Source organism: Eublepharis macularius, chromosome 5 (genome assembly GCF_028583425.1).
Source record: "Eublepharis macularius isolate TG4126 chromosome 5, MPM_Emac_v1.0, whole genome shotgun sequence".
Lineage (NCBI taxonomy): Eukaryota > Metazoa > Chordata > Lepidosauria > Squamata > Eublepharidae > Eublepharis > Eublepharis macularius.
The window spans coordinates 123,209,670-123,229,456 of NC_072794.1; the positions used below are offsets into that span (position 1 = coordinate 123,209,670).

The 19,787-nt window shown below is 42.5% G+C and overlaps 1 protein-coding gene across 2 annotated transcripts in view; it reads right to left on the minus strand.

Moving 5' to 3' along the window:
- Nucleotides 1-19,787, minus strand: part of PPM1J (protein phosphatase, Mg2+/Mn2+ dependent 1J) — a 35,190-nt gene that overhangs the window by 7,100 nt on the left and 8,303 nt on the right. Inside the window, exons 3-6 of one of the 2 annotated variants that reach the window (XM_054981804.1) lie at nucleotides 18,768-19,091; nucleotides 13,915-14,027; nucleotides 4,741-4,825; nucleotides 313-431 (exon numbers count right to left, since the gene is read on the minus strand). In XM_054981804.1, coding sequence (XP_054837779.1) covers nucleotides 313-431; nucleotides 4,741-4,825; nucleotides 13,915-14,027; nucleotides 18,768-19,091 — 641 coding nt within the window. Of the gene's footprint in view, nucleotides 1-312; nucleotides 432-4,740; nucleotides 4,826-13,914; nucleotides 14,028-18,767; nucleotides 19,095-19,787 lie in introns of both variants that reach the window. The other variant, XM_054981803.1, reaches the window with a different exon arrangement.

A 19,787-nucleotide genomic window follows, 5' to 3' on the forward strand; every position in this document is an offset into this window, starting at 1 on the left:
CATTTCATTGTTGCCTTTTGTGTACAAATTCATCTCTGGTTCCACTGTCATTTTTATCAGATTCTTGAGGCAGTATACAAGCTGGTTTTTACAGGGAAATAGCTGGATGAATACACAATAAAATACCACATTCAACTTCCCCAAAACACAATAACTATAATTTCTCTCCAGTTTTAGTTATATGACACAAAGAAAGCAGAGAGAAAGTAGGGATTCTCCACCAAGTAGACCATGGTGTTGTCATGGGAACATTTAATTTGTTCCTCTTGAATCAATAAAATTTAGATTAGATGAAAAAGGGTAGGGGATTACCAGCCATTCATGTTTTGGTCCCTGTATAGCATCTTCTTCCCCAGTTCCTTTTGCTGGATTCTTCGAGGGAACTCAAGGTGAGTAAACTCATTTGCCAGCAACTCTGGTCTCAAAAAGCCCTGTGAGAGAAAAGAACAGGTTTGTCTACAGTAGTCATGTGGATCTCCACTAAAAACACAGAGGACTAAGTCCCAAACTCCAAAGGATCCTCACATTGCAGAGACGGTTTCTTAAGCAGCTGGGCCCACCTAGACACTATAGGCAAGAGGATGAGTCAAACTGCCTCTTAGGCCAAATGCTAAGATTTTAAGATTGCCTTCACACACAATAGCTCCCAGAACAATAGTTATGTATGAATGCACAGTCCTTGCGATGTCTCACTCATTTTGTGTGTGTAAACTGTGCTGACCTTTGATTATAATAAATAGAAACAGAAACTGATTTCTCTGTCCTAAAAGAAAGGATCATTCTACCTTTTACTATTTTTGTGCTTGTCCATTTTAATAGAACAACAGAGGACTGACAATGCTCCATTTTTCTAAACAAGTATCCTAATCAATGTTTTGGTTTCTGATCCTCCCTAAATGTAAAGTTGGTCCCTTCTGTACACACACTGCAGAAGTTACAGCAATTGTAACAGTTGTATTTTTTTAAAAAATTTCCAACGGAAAGGCCCATTACAATGTTTTTCCAGGTTGGTTGCTCAGATAACTTTACGGCATATATCTCAAGGGTATGATCACATATTGTACCAGTACCAGTGGTATATATTTTATTTATTTATTTATGTCATTTATTGCCCGCCTTTCTCATTGAGACTCAAGGCAGATTACACAGTGTGAGATTAGTACAGTCAATATTAGGAACATTTCCATAAACAATGCCATAGGGTATATGAATCAACCTCTAGTTAAGTCTACCTTGGCAAAATTAACAAGGGGTTGAATCCTATATATTTGCCTCACTGGTAAGAGTGCATTCTTCTATCACAAGGCATGTTCTAATGATGCAAGATGTTTTTGTGTCAGTGGAATGGAAGAATATGATCCAACCCTATGGTACTTACAGATATGCCTTGTGGCTTCTATTTGGGTTATGAATTGTGTCTGTGGTACTATTTGGGGGATCCATTTGGTAAAATCATGTATGATTATAGTAGATAGAAGTCTTTGCAACATGACTGAAGAGGACATATTACACATATGCATCAGGCAGTCATCCAAATTCAAGCTGAAGCATACACAAACATGCCAGAGTCTCACACAAAAGTGGATATTTTGGGGGTGGGGGTGGGGATCCAGATTCAAAACATATTAGAGTGAAAACAAGCTGAAACTAGGGAAGGTGCTACAGCAGTCTACATGTGGTGTGCATGCGTAAGCACACAGATACACTACAGTTTGCAGAGCAGAGAAAAAGAGTCCAGTGTTATAACCTGGATCATGTACTCTAGCAGTCTTTGATATTAATAATAATAATAATAACATCATTTGATTTATATACTGCCATTCAGGACAACTTAATGCCCACTCAGAGCAGTTTACAAAGTAGGTTATTATTGTCCCCACAACAAAACACCCTGTGAGGTGGGTGGGGCTGAGAGAGCTCCAGAGAGCTGTGACTAGCCCAAGGTCACCCTGTTGGCTTCAAATGGAGGAGTGGGGAATCAAACCCGGCTCTCCAGATTACAGTCCCGCACTCTTAACCACTACATCAAACTGGCTCTTTGATCTGATACTAGTTCATATGGTGGCGATGATGATACTTAGACACACATGATATAAAAGGATAGGTGGCAGCTTTCCTCCCACAGACTAGTGGTGAGTATAATAGGGAATTAATCCTGGATTAGTACTATGAAGAGACAGTTTTGTGGAAGCAAACTATTCACTCACCACAGTTTCTCACATTACTTTTACAAGTAAAGTAAGAAGCGCACCTTAAGATGCATGTTGGGATTCAGCCCACACATAGCCTGACCTAACTATGCATACACAATGAGACAAGAGCTTTCTTCCAGCCATCTATTTTTCTTCTCTGTCTTACATCTGTTTCTGCCCCTGTCCTCTTGGATTTGCCACCCTTATCAATGCTTGACAGAGTTAGCTCTCTGATTCCTACAACACTGTCAATAGCCAAAAAAGAGGCAATTACTCACCAAGCAAACCCTCAGCTAAGAAGCCAGCAACGCAAGCCCAGAAGGAAGCACGTATAGTCAGTCTACACAGAAGCCTCCCAAGAAGGGCCCAGGGCCAACTCACAAAAAGGAACACGAAAGACAGAGGACGTCTTACTCAAGGCATGCCCTGAAAGGGATGCAAACTCTGCATTCTGACTCTCCTTAACCACACAGATTGTGGATCTGACAATGTTTACTAAGTGCAAATCAGGTAACAAATCGACATTCAGTAATCCTGAATATTCATGCCAGTAACAGCAGAAATCAAACACTGGGGCATAGGGAAGAAGGATAAACATTAGGCAAAGGGACAGAGATTGAACGTGTCCTGTGCTCTTAATTTTATGGTACAGAAACACAGCTATGGAAAATGACATGTCATCAAGATGATGGTTAACAGCAACATCACAGACTGTGCTGGCACAGTGAAAAGACTGTTACTCCAGCGCTTCTTACAGCAAAGAGCTGGAGCCATAAAAGGGCTTTGGCTCAAAGCAAGCCAAAGTGCTCAGACCCATGGGGGAAGTGCTGGATTGGTTTTCTGAGTGTCAGTTTCCTTATTGCAGCCAGCTGAAGAGGATCTGTTACTCAATGAAATTTCCTCCTTTCCAAGGCACAGAGACTGTTTGGATATAGAGCAGCAGATAAGATTCCATCTGGTGTTTTGCCAAGAACATATGCTCTGAGCCAAGAAACACAGCCAGCAGTGCCTCCACTGGCTCACACTCAGGATTCTCCCTCTAAGCTTCACTGGATTTTTCCCCCTGTCCCTGGCTTAGGCTACTTCCAGATGGAGGGCAGTGGTGCCCCCGCCACAGCAGCAGAAAGACCAGGAATAAGCAGGAACAATGTCTGCATGCCCTGTTCCCACGCTGTTCCTCTGCCACCATCACCCACCTCCTTCCTCCCTGCACACTGTGTAGAAACCCACAAGCCTTTCCCCCCTCCCCTAAGGCTTTTTCTCCCCCCCCCCCCCGCTTTGCTGTAGTGCAGAGATGCAGGAGAAAACTGGCAGGAACAGAAATGATTTAAGCGCCCCTCTTTCCTACTACATCCTTGCTCCAAATCACCCCATCTCAAACTTTCTTTCCCCATGTCTGTCAGGGGGTTTATGCATGATGTGTACAGACTCTCTTGGTAGTGTATGTTCAGCAAGAGAACCTAAAGATGAACTTTAGAGTAGGAATTGGATATTATGTGTTTTCTGTAACTATTTTTCCTAACTTCTTTTTAAAAATAATATTATACATTGGCAGGGGGGAGTGCAATTTAAAAGATGAGACAGGAGCAGTTTAAGGGAGGCTAATTCTTTCCCCTTGCAGATTTATCTGCCAAACATCACCAGCACAACACTACTTTTACCCATGGGGGAGGATATGCATATCCACAAATGTAAGCGTTTTCGTAGGAAGTTTCTGGCAGCCAATTTTTGGCAGGAAAATGGTCCAAGGGGAAACAGTAAATAGCCACGGTTTCACCAGTATTTGGGTCACCCCTTAGATTTCATTGGGTTAAAAAGAAAACGTACATCTTCTGCCTTTATTGTAGCTTATAGGCGCCAGGTAATTGATATTTTCAGATTTCATATTTAAAAATCTAGGGGTGGAATGCTATTCACACTGGTTGCCCTGGCCTGTTTAGTTGGGACTATATTATATATTTTATGTATTTGATCTTCTGGTACTGTAACTCAACATGAGTCTTCAGCAGAGAGTGGGATCCCAAAATCTAACCAACGTTCCATTCCCATAATGGCAAAATATCTTACATGATCTAAACTGGTTCTGAAAGTACTCTGAAAACTTTTTATAACTATATTTTAAAAACTGATTTCCTGTTTATAATAAATGATCACAAAACAATAGCTTGGATAGGCCAGATAATAAAAATGGCTGTAAAAATGCCGGTTGATGGAAAAAGCCTCTGCAGAGTAACATTCTAAGCCCCAATTTCCTTATGCTGTACCAAAACCTACTTTTGAATATCTACTCAGTTTCAAAAGCTCCTTGTGAGGCTTTGCAACCCTACGTTTTGCAAGCCTACGTTTTGCAAGCCTACGTTTGCCCTAGTAGTTGTATTTTAGCAAGCAACTCCTCACTGGCAGTTGTCTTTTTCAATCAGCTCTCAGGAGAACTCACAAGTCACAGTTCATACACAATCAGCATCTAAAGTATATTTGAGGTCAAGTTGACAGTGTTAAGTAGGAGTGGTGGGTTAATAAATCAGATAGGAATAAAGTTCTTTCTTACTAAAAACTGCAGCCTTTGCCTCTCTGTCTCTGGAGTAAACTCCCTGGACATTGGAATGATTTCCCCATTACGGATGACAATGGCCCTGCAATGAAACATGGAATGATGACATTAGAGGGAGGGAGAAAGAGAGAGTGAGAGAGACAGCGAGAGAGACCGAGAGAGAATAGGAAGGGTAAGCAGCAGATAAGTCATAAGGTAAAGGAAAGTGGTGCTAGCTAAAGATCACCTGGCATGTGACTGGCTCTGCAGAAAGGTAAATTTTGTGTAGGAAAAAAGCGCACACACTCTCATGTACATAATATGGCACAAGTACATGGGATGGTCAGCCAATGCACACAGTGCAATGCTACATATGAAGTAGCCCCCAAGGCTCCTTCCCCTATTGAGCCTCTTCCCAATACGACAATCATTTACCATTTACAGAAGAGGATAATAGCAGGGGGAAAGGTAGGTAGTATTTTGCACTCCTAAGCTCATAGGTACCAACTGATTTGTCCAGCAAATTCTTCCTTTCAAGCCTCTTTTCCTGGAAAAACTTTCCTTGGGAAAATCCTTTAGCCACTTGTGCCCTATTTATTTCATTTATTTAGAATTTCTGTCTGCACTCTCTCACAGATTATGCTAAACCCTTATTTTGGCTTAAAGCTATCCTGAAAGGCATGTCAAGCCAGGAAGAAGGCAAGAGCTTGTACAGGGCCATTCAAAGAAGCTTATGAATGAGCCAAGATGTGAACACAAATTTGTCACATCTCAGTCCAATACTCCAGTCAGATGCTAGTTGGTGCAGAATGCCACAGCTCGATTATCATGAGATAGGCATAGCATGCATTTTACCTCCATTCTGCAGTGACTCCACACTGGTTCCTCATCAGTTAGGGAGCTCAGTTCAAGGTTTTGGCTATCACATACAAAGCCCTTCATGGCCTTGGTCCCAGATATCTGCCTCTCTCCCTATGCTTTGCCACACAGCTTCACTAATCGGAACAGGACCTTCTGCAGATGCCACCCTACAAATGGGCAAAATCAACAGCTGCCTGTACACACACATTCTCTATGGTGGCCCTCACCATATGGCATACCTGCCTGATGAAGTCTCTCATTCTCCTGGCTTTCCACAAACCAGGTAATCAGGCTGTGTTGTAAGGAAATGGTTAGAGATGTTTTGATAAAGGCATAGGGACTGTAGACTATACTACTATGTACTCTCTGTTGCTGTAAGTTTTCATGTTGTAAGTAGTTTTCGCATTGTTTAATATGTAAAATTGCTTATGCTTTGTTTCAGCATTGTATCAGCTCTGCATTGGATTTCTGCTTGTTTTCTAATTTCTGCAGTCTATATCCTATTGTATTGTTTACTGAATGCCCCAGCTATTGATCATATTGACATACACTGTAATCCACCTTCAGTCTCAGTGAGAAAGGCAGTCTATAAATAATGTTAAGAACAGCAACAAAACAGCAGGGACAGTGTTTGCGAAGGCATGTGAGGGAAGGTGCTGCCAAGGTCTGGAGCCAAGGATACTTTCTGCACTTTGCACAATTCCCACTGATTTTTTAATCCTCACAACAACCTTGTGAGGTAGGAAAGGCTGGGTGTGTGTCATGGCCCCAAGGTCTCCTAGAAAGCGTACATGGAAGAACAGAAATTTGAACTCGGGCCTCTCAGATCCCAGTGCAACACAACACCACACTGGCTTTATCACAAAAGCAAGCAAACTCTTGTCAGCCTATTTCATTCATCCATGTTCCTGTCAGGATTAGTGCCATGCCTGAATAAAATATGACAGAATATAGGTGGAGAAATTCAGGAGGAGAAATATCAGTCAAACTTGTGAACATTTTATGAAGAATAATAATTTAGATTAACAAGCTATTAGTAGCTTTGATGTTCTACTGTAGCGGCTGAGCTAACCCTCCATGAGTCTTATGTTCATCTCCCTATCAATCATTTCAGATAAAAGGTGGGAGATCAAGGAACACATCCTGTTTCAGATAAATGGTACACAAAAGCAGCGCAGAAGAGGAGGAGGAAAAACTGATTACAGAACAGAGCAGAAAGTATGACATGGGCCCATGAAAAGAGAAGCATGGTTGGTATTATAAGTTGCCATCAACAAGAAGAGTGCACAAGGGTTGTTGTCAATGCACAGAGTGGGCATATGTGCTGTCTATACTCCAGTCAATGGCCCCTGTTCATTGCTGACTCATAGAGAGAGAGGTTGTTGCTCTGAAACGTCAAATAAGGTTCATAGTATCACCAGACCACACAGTGTTCAGCTGAGCTCCTATGCTACTTCGCTCTTGAAACTGGCAGATGCCTTTGACCCAACTGGGCAGGCCTATCATTTGGATCCTGATGGCGTGCCCCAGAAAATGGGCTACAATGGCTTTAAAATGTGTTACAAATATAATGCTACTGTTGCATCTGTCCGGTATTGTGGGAACAAAAGAGATGACCTGCTACACACTTATGCTTAGAGCCATCCATTGCTACAAGTTCTGCTCATTACACCGATCAGACTTGAGAAGCTCTCAATAATGCATTCTCCCATCTTTTTGTTACGTCCACCTAGAAACATTCCAGTGGAATGCTTTTGCAGATGGAAGAGATTCCATTTATGGAACACAACTTTCTTACCTTCTCCCGCCCACTGAGGCTTGAAGTATCCCTTTGTAGCAGCAGTTTTCTCTGAAGATTAATTTTTTAATGTGGCCCACACTGTCAAACAAGAAGCCTCCAGCCTTTATTTCAAAGTCCCTTGGTTGAAGAATACAAAATAGATTCTGTGGTACTAGTAGCTATAGGGCAAAGTGAGGAGAGATACTCTCATCATAAGTAGCCAGTATACCACAAAGTGGAATATAGGTAAGACTATATGAATGCCATTATTCTGTGGGAGTGCAGAGATAAAATCACAGAATGGAATAGTGGGTGCAGCTTCCCTTGACTCACAGCTTTCACTTCTTTAAAACGCACATTTCCAAGACTTACGGATGGCAAAAGATATGCTTGAAAGTGCCAGGTCAATGCTGGCTGAAGTCTAACAAGCCAGAGGTAGTTTAATAAGGATTACAGCATAAATTATTCAATATGAAACACTGCAGAATAATAAATTATGTAAAATAAGAGAAACTGCACATTTGCTCAACAGGCATAATGCATACAGGGTACAGAATTGAGTATTTCTAGGGGGAAACTATTGATTGCCTTAATAAAGATTTTTCATTCACACATTGGCCTGAATACAGGAGTCCAGAATAGTAGCTGGCACAGCACAGCAGCAAAGAGCATAATCTATGATCCTCCATTCAGATTTCACTTTGGCCACAAACTCGTTAGGTGACAATAGGCACATTACTCTATCCGAGCCCCCAAGCTGCAGCATGGGGTTAAACATGCTGGGCTTTCTTACAAGGCTGCAATAAGTACCAGATAATGTCCACAAAGTGCTCTGAACACTAAATGCATTATATAAATGCTAAGTGGTAGTATTATTATTTAGAGAAGAGAGTCTCATGCAGTGCTAGGAAGGAGGCAGTGACTGGCAGAAAGGTTTGCATGAAAAACTGAAGTCTCCTTGGGAAAACAAACCAATAGTTGTTGCATTTAAAAACTATAGTGGAAGCCCTGGGGTGGGGGCGGGATAGGAGGTGGCGATTGGCCAACAGTGGGATGTCACTTCTAGGAAAACCCAGAAGTTATGTCATTCGTCTCCAGGAATTGCCAAAAACTATGGTTTTTACATAGAGTTTTGGCCAATACCTAGGGAGGCATGATGTCATTTCTGGGGGTTTCCCAGAAGTGACATCATTCCATTGGCTGACAGCCATTTTTAAATTTTATTTTTATTTATTCAGGAACTCTAAATAAACCATGGGCTGAAAAACTGTATAAGTGTCATCAAAAGAGACTAAAAGAGAACAGAGCAAAGTCGAATTGCCCAGAAAGTAGTAACATTTCATGTTTAGAACTGGACTACCAACTGCAAATGTACAAATGGACTTAATATTAACTATGGATCCAAAGGAGTAGCTGTGACTCACAAAAGCTCATACAGAAATAAATGTTATTAATCTTAAGGTTGCCATTGGACTTTGTTTTATTTTGCCATGTTAGTTGTAACTAAATGAAACAAAAGTCCAGTGACACCTTGAAGATTAACTTTTATTTCAATAGGAGCTTTCATGAGTTGCAGTTTACTGCCTCAGATAGCTGGAACATGGACTGTCACGGATGAAATCTCCTATTGAAATAAATGTTGATTTTTAATTTACCACTGGACTTTAGTTTTATGTTTCCATAAATATAGACTAAAATTTGCTTTCTCCTCAAGCAACAACTTTCTCTCTAAAGAATCCTGGGAAATATGTGAAGCTCTCTAACAGAAAATCCTCAACAAATTATATTTCCCCTGGATGCTCTTAGGGAAACTACACAACCACAAAGGCACTCCTGGTATACAGTATTACAACAACGAACAGGGGAAAAAATCCCACCAGGATTGGCATATAACTCACAATACTACAAATCCTTTTAAAGTGGCATTATTAAGGTGCAAAATGCTACTACAATAAATACAATAATGCTGTACTTATAATACAATAATACAATGAAAATGTTGTCCACCCCCTCCTTCTTGGGGGAAGAAGAAGTACCGGGAAAAGAGTCCAACAGGTAAGTGTTGGACTCAAGCTTGGAACAGTTGAGTCATCCTCCACCAAAGCATTCGCTAAAGAATAAGAGAATACAGACTCAGAGAGAAACGATTACCTTTTAGGACTTACCTGTTGGACTCTTTTCCCGGTACTACTTCTTCCCTCAAGAAAGAGGGGGTGGACAACATGTTCATTGTATTATATGTACAGCATTATTGTATTTATTGAAATAGCATTTTGCACCTTAATAATGTCACTTTAAAAGGATTTGTAGTATTGTGAGTTATATACCAATCCTGGTGGGATTTTTTCCCTGTTCCTTAGGGAAACTACAACAATTAAGCTGGTATAAAACTGGGAAGAATGTATAATATGGCTATTTTCAGAAATTTCACACTTTAACTACAAAGTCATCTCCTGACCTTTGTTGAGACATTCAGAAGTCCCTTTTCAGAACAAAGGTGCTATCAAGGACGTTCCTTGGACTTGCTCAGTAATCAGATTTCCTACAGTCTCTCCTGAGAATAGCATTCGTAACTTGACAACAACAATTTCCAGAAATATACATATGCACCAGGATGGGATTTGCATGGTAGATGATAGGGTGCTGCAACAAAGCTTGCTACTCAGCAAAATGGATCTCAGGCTTGGAAGGAGACAGCAAAGGACTCAGGAAACACACAAACGCCCTCTCCTCTCTTAACCTGATGAAAGTCAATGTACCTCTTAACCTTTCAGGGTATCACAAGCAAAAGTTAAGTGGAGAGGAATGCATCCAGAGTACAATTTGTATTAAAGGTTTGCCGAAAATGTCACATTCCAATTAAATACTTTTAAATTCCATAAATCAGTTTACTCTCAAAATAGGTTCACTTTTTAAAAATTTTACTAAGAGTTTGGATGACAAAAAATGTTGGTTATCTAAAAACTCTTGCTGTCTTCAGACATCACATTTGTACCAGAGCAGCTGAATGCTCTCACCATCAAGAATTCATCTAAAAGTTACTGTGTGGTCTAGTACAGCGGGCACGCAGCAGAAATGCTTCTCTGAAAACCACAAGCAAAGTCTCCCTTTTACACTGTCTAAGGGACAAGCTACACAATACAACCGAACACGTGCTGGGTCACAGTTGCGAGACTGGGCTCACAGTCAGATGTACAGGTCACGTGCCCTAGGAAGGAATCATGGAGCCAAAACAGGGGGGAAAGCCCCCCTCCCCGCACTGCCCCTTCCACTGGCAAAAGCAGGGTGGTAGGGGAACTGTAAGTTCCTTCTCCCCCCATCAGGCCTTGCTTGCAGTGCTGAGTGAACAAGCACTTTTAAATGTGAGTTCGCCCAATATACATCTGACTGTGAGTTCAGTCACCCATAACCTGGCATGTGTTGGGCGTATTGTGTAGTATCGTGTAGTTATGCTCTAAGTTGACCGTGTGGTCTGGAACTTTGTGATTTCCCTTCTCCCTGTTTCTGAGAGGAGAGTCACTGAAAGCAGTGGTAAGCTGGAAGACTTTAGGCTGTTCCTGCATTGGAAAGGGGGTTGAACTAGATGGTCTGTAAGGCCCCTTCCAACTCTATGACCCTATGATTCTAAGCCATGGTACTCTTCTGATGCCTTTGGACACTGATGGAGGGATGGGAGGAGTCTGCCTATCTAGCATATTCACACCCCATCATTCTGCCAAGAGCTCAGCTAGTGTCTGTGGTTTTCCTTCTCTACTTCATCTTCACAGAAAACTTGTGAAGGAGAGTGGACTGGGAGCAACTGGGCCAAAGTCACTGAGGGATCTTCATCGCTAACTGGGGATTTACATCTAGGTCTTCGGTCTTAGACTAACCATGATTATATGATTCTCTCTTATGCCATTTTACAGGAGAGACTTTATTTTATTTATGCTATGTGTCGCAACCAAAAACCCTAAGTACAGGTTAAAATCTATCAATTATATTACAAAAGTGAAGCCTAAACACACTTAGCCACAGAGAAAATAAGCAGCCTCCTCCCTAAAACCACATTTACCACCAATTTCCTGCTCCCACCCTTGTAATATAGAAGTGTGCTAACTTGGGCAAGTTTACCTCTTTTACCTTTGGTCTCAGATTCCACTGATAAAGGCTTAAAATATAAACATAAAGCTGCCTAATCTGCACTGGTAGGCCACTGCACTGCATAGTCCACTATGATTTACACAGTGTGATCTCCCATTTTTCAACCCTTGCAGCCTGAGATCCTTTAACTTAAAATGGCAGGGAATTAATCTTGGACGTGAACTAAGGCATGAACCCTCCCACTGAGTCACAGTCTTGTCCCTACTATCTTGACCTGCTGTTTGAAGGCAATCCATTTGCTCATGTTAGCTTAGTTTGAGCAGGCTGCCTGACTGCCCTCCTGAGCATGGACTACAACAAGAATGTTCGTAATCAAGCAGCCATGGGTTGTCGGCCGGTCCCAAGGAACTGTGTTCTGCTAAGATCAAGATCCATCCACTGTTAAAACCACAAACCTAAACAAGCCCTTAGCATCTTTCTTCCTGGGACTGGAAAGGTTTTTTTTACTAGCTTCATGGTTTCTTGCTTCTCTGAGTCAGAAAATAACCTAATACTTAACAGTTATGGTTTCTTCAAACAGGGTCATTGAGTTAAATCCCCTTAACGTTCTAAGGAGGGGGGAAAGTAATCTACAGGGTATTTTCCTGGAACAGCAAGCTGAGAAAACACTGCTCTTCCACCCTGTGTCATCAAATGGGGAAGAGAGGGCATGCACACTGACGAATTTCTCCTCATACATCCTGTTTGGCACAAAAGAAGAAGTGAAAGAGTAGAGTGATCAGAACCTGAATATGGTTACCAATTGCCTGCAGAAAAAATGTCTTCTACAGAGACATTTATCATTTACAGAGAAGCTATTTATCAGTTAAGTAATTTACCTCTGTTATACCAATATAGATAAAAGCACATGACAATAATCAATACTGAGTAATACCAGGCCAAGCTCTTGTATTCTCTAGATGAACTTTTAAACTTTGCATGAACTGTCTGTGTGTTTTTTCTAGGTGTTAGGTAATTCTAACAGGTGTGCTTCCATCCTTTGACAGTTAATTAAAACAGTGGACTCTATCCAGATTAATGTTCCTCTATCAGAGATTCAACCAATGGTGATTGCTCAACTTAACTTTTCCTGACACTTCTGAGATTTGTAGTTTTGTTTTGCAGATCTGAGTATGGCATAATTTTTTACTAATTGGAAGGTTGTACTATAGAAATTATGAATATTCAGTGAAGCGTCAAACCAATCATCATTTGTTTGTGCTATCATGTGAATAGACCTTAAATATTTGCATATGATGAGGTATAAAATTGCATACACAGATAGAATGGTAGAGCTCTGATGGAAGAAATCTCTTGAGAGAATTTAGGTGAGAACTTATTTTTACCTATGCATTTCATAGAAACTTTGATTATGTTAAACTTGGAATTTATTGAGAAATGTTAGCAAACTTATTTCTTATTGCCTTTCTGTGTTCTGTTTTTATAGGATTTATATTAATAACCATTTATATTTTGATTACTTGCTTCATTAAAAACTAGGGTGTATTTTCAATAAAGTGAAATAAACTCTAGACAGGTGTCTGTGTGTTTGATAAAGAGTTGCAAAGCAATATTGAACCCTATATAAATAAATGTACTGATAAACAGCTGGTTCAAAGACCTTATCTGTTTGACAGGTCTGAGAAGTAAATGCTGTAAGCTTTCCAGGAGAGAGATACATCTTTCTCTTGGCTAGTAGAAGCTTAGTTTCAGACACGGGAAAAAGCTCGTTACACCTCCATGCCATGAAAACCTTCAGCTGCCCATTCCCACACATTAGCCCTTTATTAAAGGGACATGGCATTTTTCTTCAGGCCTTCTGGCAACCCTAACCCTAAACCAGAGAAAAGGAAATCCAGTAGAGCACCAGCATCATTTCTTTTTTTGTGTGTTACCACCCGCTTGATTCCATCTTCTACGCAGAAAGGGTGGGATAAGCACAAGGCACGAGGGGCACTGACCCTAAACAATCCCCGCATGGATGCTTCCTAACCCATTTGCGTTTGGTTTGGAACACGTAAATATTGATTTAGAATTGTCTGAAACTTCTGAGATCAGCTTTCTTTCCTTGTAGCACATCTATATGGCCTTTGAGGACAGCTTTTTTATATGTCCACTCCTTTTAACAGAGGTTTAATGCATCAAAATGGGCAGCTGATGGCACAGATATAAATAGAATCACCTGGTAAATAACAACTCATAAAATAACTATTAAAGGAACAGAACTTTTTTTTCCCCTCCAGGCAGTTGGCAATCCTACATTAGAGGCCACTTGCTTAAAAGGGTGCATTGTTCCGACCAAATGACAAGTACAAATGGGAAAGGCTTCTGTACAATTCCACTAAGCAGCAGAGTAACTTTCATCCCTTCACTGACAACATTGTTTAGCTGCCCTGATTTTGGAAGAACCTCTCCTTTTCTTCTCCTACCTACTGTCACCTGCGTTGGCCACATAGAACTTCCCCAGAAGGTAAACGGCAGCCAGAGCACAGCAGCCTCCAGATATATGCTGGGTCACCCGCTCTTGCTCGATCTGATTGTCCTGAGGAGACAGAAGAACAAGCTCACAGGAGGATGATGGCAGCAAAGCCACCAAAACAAGCCATTGAATAAAACAAGCTGGGAAGTGTAGGCTTTTTGCAACCACCATAAGGAGCTCCTCAAAAAACACCTAGACAGTTTCCAGTTTGCTACCTTTGAGGGCCACCCTTCACAAAATATTTTGTACTTGGGTCCAAAGTACATGTTGCAAGCAGATGTACACAGTAGCAGCCCAACTGTCTGCTTAACGGAGGAAAAGATGCTCCGTTGTGGGCAATGAGAGGATGTTGGAGAATGCGTAACCACAGTTCCTTGCTCCAAAATTGCCGCTGAAGAAATTCCCCCTTCCCAACGTTGTAAATACACATTTTCCACATTTAAAATATTGTGCATGTGAGGTTGTTTTCAGGAGCAATTTGGAGAAAGGACCGAAGCCCGACTTACCGGGTGAGGCGCTGCAGCCGGCGGCGCGGTGGGGGGGAACGGCTGCGGGTCCCGGCTGCTGCTTCCCGGCAGGCTCCTCGGGCTGGGCGGCCAATCAGTTTAAACCTTGGCTGCCCAATCGGGGCCACTGGGGAGCGGCTGCCGGGGGGCGGGGCCAACCGCCGGACCAGGAGGGCGAGGTTTTCCCTCTGGTCCGGCGGCTCTGCATTTAAGCGGAACCCGGCCCCGCCTCCCGGCAGTCTGCGCCGGGACCCGAACCCCGCCCGCCACTCCCTGTTTGATGTCGTTTATCTGTCACAACTTTGCGGGTAGCATTGGATTGGATCTCTATCCGGTGGACCGGGGACACGGCTCTGGTACCCTGTTCAGGGGATTCCCATACGGAATCTTGGGAGTGAGGTGACGGGCAGACCCGGATGGGGGTTGCGAGGTGCTCACTCCCAAGTGGCAGGAGAATCAGGCAGGGGTTTACACCCATCTGATTCCCCCATAATGTCACTCCTTGGTGCCCCCTCCTTCAGCGGGGGTCCTGAAGAGGGGGAGGGCTCAGTGGCTGGCAGGCGGGCCAGCCTTTTGTTCGGGATCCGATCCATATGCTTGCCAACACTCCTTGTTTGTTTGTTCCTGTACGCAATAAAGTTGTGGCCTTGTTTTCTCCAGCCCTGGCTGTCTGTGTTCTTCTGCGCGCCGTCCTCCCCGCCGGGCCTAAGCATAGGCTGCAAGGAAAAAGGTGGGCAGGGAACACCTGGTTTACATGTGAAGCAGACTGAGGTGACAGTGAGATGGCAGAATGAATGGTGCCACTTCAAATGGTGAGTGATGGAATTACATTTTATTTCAAAGTCACTCTGCATTAATTTCCTTGGGAAACTAGCACATTAAGCACAACACTATGATGCAACTTTTTTTCTCTTGATGTGCTAATTTGTTTTATTTTGCAGGGAGTTTTTACACAGGGGAGTGTGTAAAAATGTTTCTCCTCACACAATCTGAAGTGCTACAGCCTATTCCACCACGTCAAGATGATACTGCCCCATTCTGCTCCATGCAGAGACCAATCCTGAGGGCCAAACTAGATGAGACAGGCATCCCTGAGTTCACCTTGGGCACATGCTATCTTTTTAAGGAGTTCACACCTGGGACCTCTTTTAAACTGAGCCCTGGGGGTGATTCTGATCAAATACAGGAGGAAGAGGGGATTGTGCCTCTCCCTCTACCATTTTTCTAACCCAAAATGGCGGCAGTACAGTTTAAAGATGCTCTTGAACGGGAACTCATTGTCTCATCTAATTTAGCCCTAAGACATGCTATTGGCCAATTATGACACACATTTTCATGTAACAAGTAGTTTGGAGACTCCAATAAAGATAGCTAAGAATTTCCCAGTTTCTATGCATATGAATTTTAAAGGGGGAAATGGTGCACACAACACAATTATTACAGCCACCATGGCATGCATCTATTTTATATAGATATAAACTCTATACTCTTGAACAAAACTTTGTATAAGAAGTAGTCCAAATAACAATATCTGGAAGCCAAATGAGCTCCTAATAAAATGGGGGGAGAGGATGCAGCTGACTGATACTTATCCCCCCTCCCCCATCATCTCATGGAAATCCCTATCAGAGACCCAGTTTAGCCTCCAAAGCAAAAGGTCTGCTTCCCCTTGCAAACCAGACAGATTAGCTCTTCTAATGGGCCTATAAAATTTGTCTTTGAATTTTACTGAACTTTTGACGTCAGCGTATGAATTTCCACATTCATAGCCTTTAACAAAACATTTTCCCAGTGGGAGCCCCTCTGAGTTTCTACTTTGCATCCATGTGCTCCTGCCCTCTCTGGGACATGGGGAACAGCCACCACTCTTCTCACCATTCCTTATTTTACCAATGGATCTTATCACCTCTCTACTCATCTGCTTCACAAGGCAAATAATTCCAAATGATGAGACCTGCCTTCGGTTTCTCTCTGTCCTCCACCTTGTCTTTCAGCTGCAGAGCTACTCATCCTATTATAAAAAGTGGCTTCCTCGTCTAGAAGAGGGAGTTTGTGTGGCTTTAATATGCAGTGCAATCTTGCAAAGCAACATGTGGTGTTCCAGGGAGATCATCTGTTTAACTGCATTGCTTTTGAATCATAAGATGATATGGTGTTTGAGCTGCCCTGAGCAAGTTTCTGCCCACACATCAATCCCAGAATGCACCAGACTTGCTTCTGAGAGGAGGCAAATGACCAGAAGGAAACAAGTAGTGTTCAACACACTTATTGCTTCCCCACCAAAGGGCTGAAAAAAGAAAGCATGATACAGACAGTATCTGCACAGATATACATGAAAGGAACAGTAACAGCAAGATGGAAAAGATTATGGTAGAGTCATATGGATATTCAAACAGGCTAAAATGTTTTCATTGTGGTGACACAACAGAAGAAGCAACACTACTGTGGGTTCACAGAGTCAGATAATGTGTGGGATCATTTTCTACGAGGCACACTGTACTGTTCCACAATTACCTATTTGAAACTATACAGATCTCCTATTATGGAAAGTTCTTCCCATACCCCAAGATTCACATGAGAAAACTAATAAAATGTGACAGTAGCCCTTTTCAGGTGTTACATTTAAATATACAAAATGCACTACATGTGATCCGTCTGATATGCACAATTACCATTTTGTCTCAAAGGGGAAATGTGCGTATATTCCAACTTTAGAGCACATGTACCAGGGCTGAAAATATTCATGTTTCCCCTTTCAGACAAAATGGCAAACACATAAACCAGGAGGATTGTGTCTGGTGCATTCTCCCCATATGCGTGGTCAAATGCAATGCCTGAAAACAGCTGGTGGATCCATGAGAATTGTCCCATAGGAAAGAGCAACTATACAGAAAGCTTCAAATTGATGGATTATATTTACTCCTTTATGTGACTTCACTCACTTGCATCTGTGAAGCCGTATCTCTACACAATTAATGAAAAGACCATTTTCATGAAATAACCAACAACAAAAGGTTGACAAATCCCTTTCCATGACCTGAAAGCACCGTTTCTCCTTCCCTGAAGGTTGCACATATGAAGCTGCCTTATACTGAATCTGGTCATTGGTCCGTCAAAATCAGTATTGTCTTTGCAGACTGGCAGCAGCTCTCCAGGGTCTCTGGCATAGGTCTCTCACATCACCTGTTACTTTGACCTATTTACCCGGAGATGCCAGGGATTGAACCTGGGACCGTCTGCATGTCAAGCAGATGCTCTACCACTGAGCAGTGGCCTCTCCCTATTAGCTTCTGTTCTAACTTTTAGCTAAACAAGCTTGGCTTGAACCTTCTGACAAGTCAGAGTGAACCCTGGCTAGTGAGCACAGTGCAAATGTCTAGACAAAATATAAATTGTGATCTGGACATACTTACACCATAAATGGATGTGATAATTATTCCCTCTCCCCTGCTGCCCTATGAAACGGGGCAGGTGAATTACTTCCAGGAAGCTACACTTGCTATGATGTTTTTGGGGAAACTGTAATAGACAAACTGTTATAGAACTGGTATAGGCTTGTAGTGAATAGGCCTTTGGTGTAATTGATTCCTTATGCTAGAGCACAGATAGGGGCCTTAGACTGTACAGGGCTGAGCTGCAGAGGAAAAGTCAACCAGAGCGGACTTCTAATCTGCAGCTAGGTAAGCAAATACCCAGTCAGACCAAAATAGTCATGGGTTGCTATGTCAGCATTTGGCTGCAAAAGGAAGTGAATGCATATTCCAGGCGGAGGACAGCCAGGCAGGATCAGAGCACATCCCTGATCCCAGGATTCTCTCCCGTCATATGCATCTTCAAGTCACTGAGAGGAATGTGTGAGCCAATATGAGACGGTTTTGTTATTTCTTTAGACTTCTTTCACCCCTTGTGCAAAATGTAAAAATGGTTCTGGACTGGTTACAAATCTACCCTCACTACATTTCAACCTTGTAAAATAAGTTAAGCCGATAGAGAATAACTTACCCAAAGCTACCCATTAGGTATTATGGGCAGGTGGGATTTGTAGCTGGAACTTCCCAGTTTTGATTCAACACTACACCACACTGGCTCTCACTGTTGCACAAAAGATACAGATTTCTTGAAACTATGCAAATTAGGTACAGTTTGGACTCCTGGGGGGCGGGGGCGCAGCTTAAACTGATCTATAATCAACTAGCCCAGAGTCTGTGGCAGATCAGGAAAGTGACTGTTGCATTCCTACAGCCTTGGATGATCCTCTCTTTCCTCAGCACTTCCCATTCTTTGACAGCTCACTCACCATCTCTTTGAACGCGTTCTCAATGGCTCCCACTACCAAGCTCTCATGAGAAACTGCCTTCTCTATATGGAAACGTGGCAAGGCGTTGTTGCGGCCCGCAGCATCTTCCTCTGCCAAGGGAGCCCTGTTTGGTTCTCCCAGAACTGTCCTGGAAGCATCCTGCAGGCAGATTGGAGGAGGTGAGGGGTCTTGGAGGATGTCTACTAATTCCCGAAGATGATCACGGACGTGGAAGTGTAGCAGCTTGGATGCCATGACCGCGGCCCCGCTTCCAGCATGTCCATCGAACAAGCCCCAGTAATAAAAGTGCAGGCCTTTGTTGCCCTGCTGGGAGGAAAAGAATTGAAGAAGTTGTCTGAAGAGATGTCAAAAGTGTCAAAAGCAAAAAAGGGGGGAAGGGAGGCTAATGTGATGTGAAATTCTGCGGTGTGGTTTCTACAGTTAAGTTAGACCAGTGGTCTACTAAGTTCAGTATTGTCTACGGTGACTGGCAGTTGCTCTCTAGAGTCTCAAATAAGATGCTTTCACATTATCTTCTACCTGATCCTTTTAACTAGAAATGCTGAGAATCGAACCTGGGACTTCTACATTCAAAGCATATGCTCTACCACTGAGCCATTCCATGGTATATTCTGTCCCCCTAAAGAAAAAAAATACAGTGCCAAAGTATCCCAATTTCTGTATCAAAACCAGCTGACTTACATCTATTTTACTGTCCTGCCCTTCTAAGGAGTCCAGGCCATCGGACATAATTCCTGCTCCCAATTTTATCCTCAAAATAACCCTGAGAGACTGAGAGAATCTGGCCCATTCCCACCCAATAACCTAAGTGAGGATTTGCATCAGGGACTCCCCAAAGCCTAATACACTAAACACCGTCCAACATAGGCGCTCATTCCTGTAAAAATGGTCCTTATAATTTTATTGTTGTATTATTTTTATTTTGTATTAATGGGGAAGGAAGGAAGGAAGGAAGATGATTTTTGTGAGTCACCTTGAGAACAACTCTGCTGAGGCGGC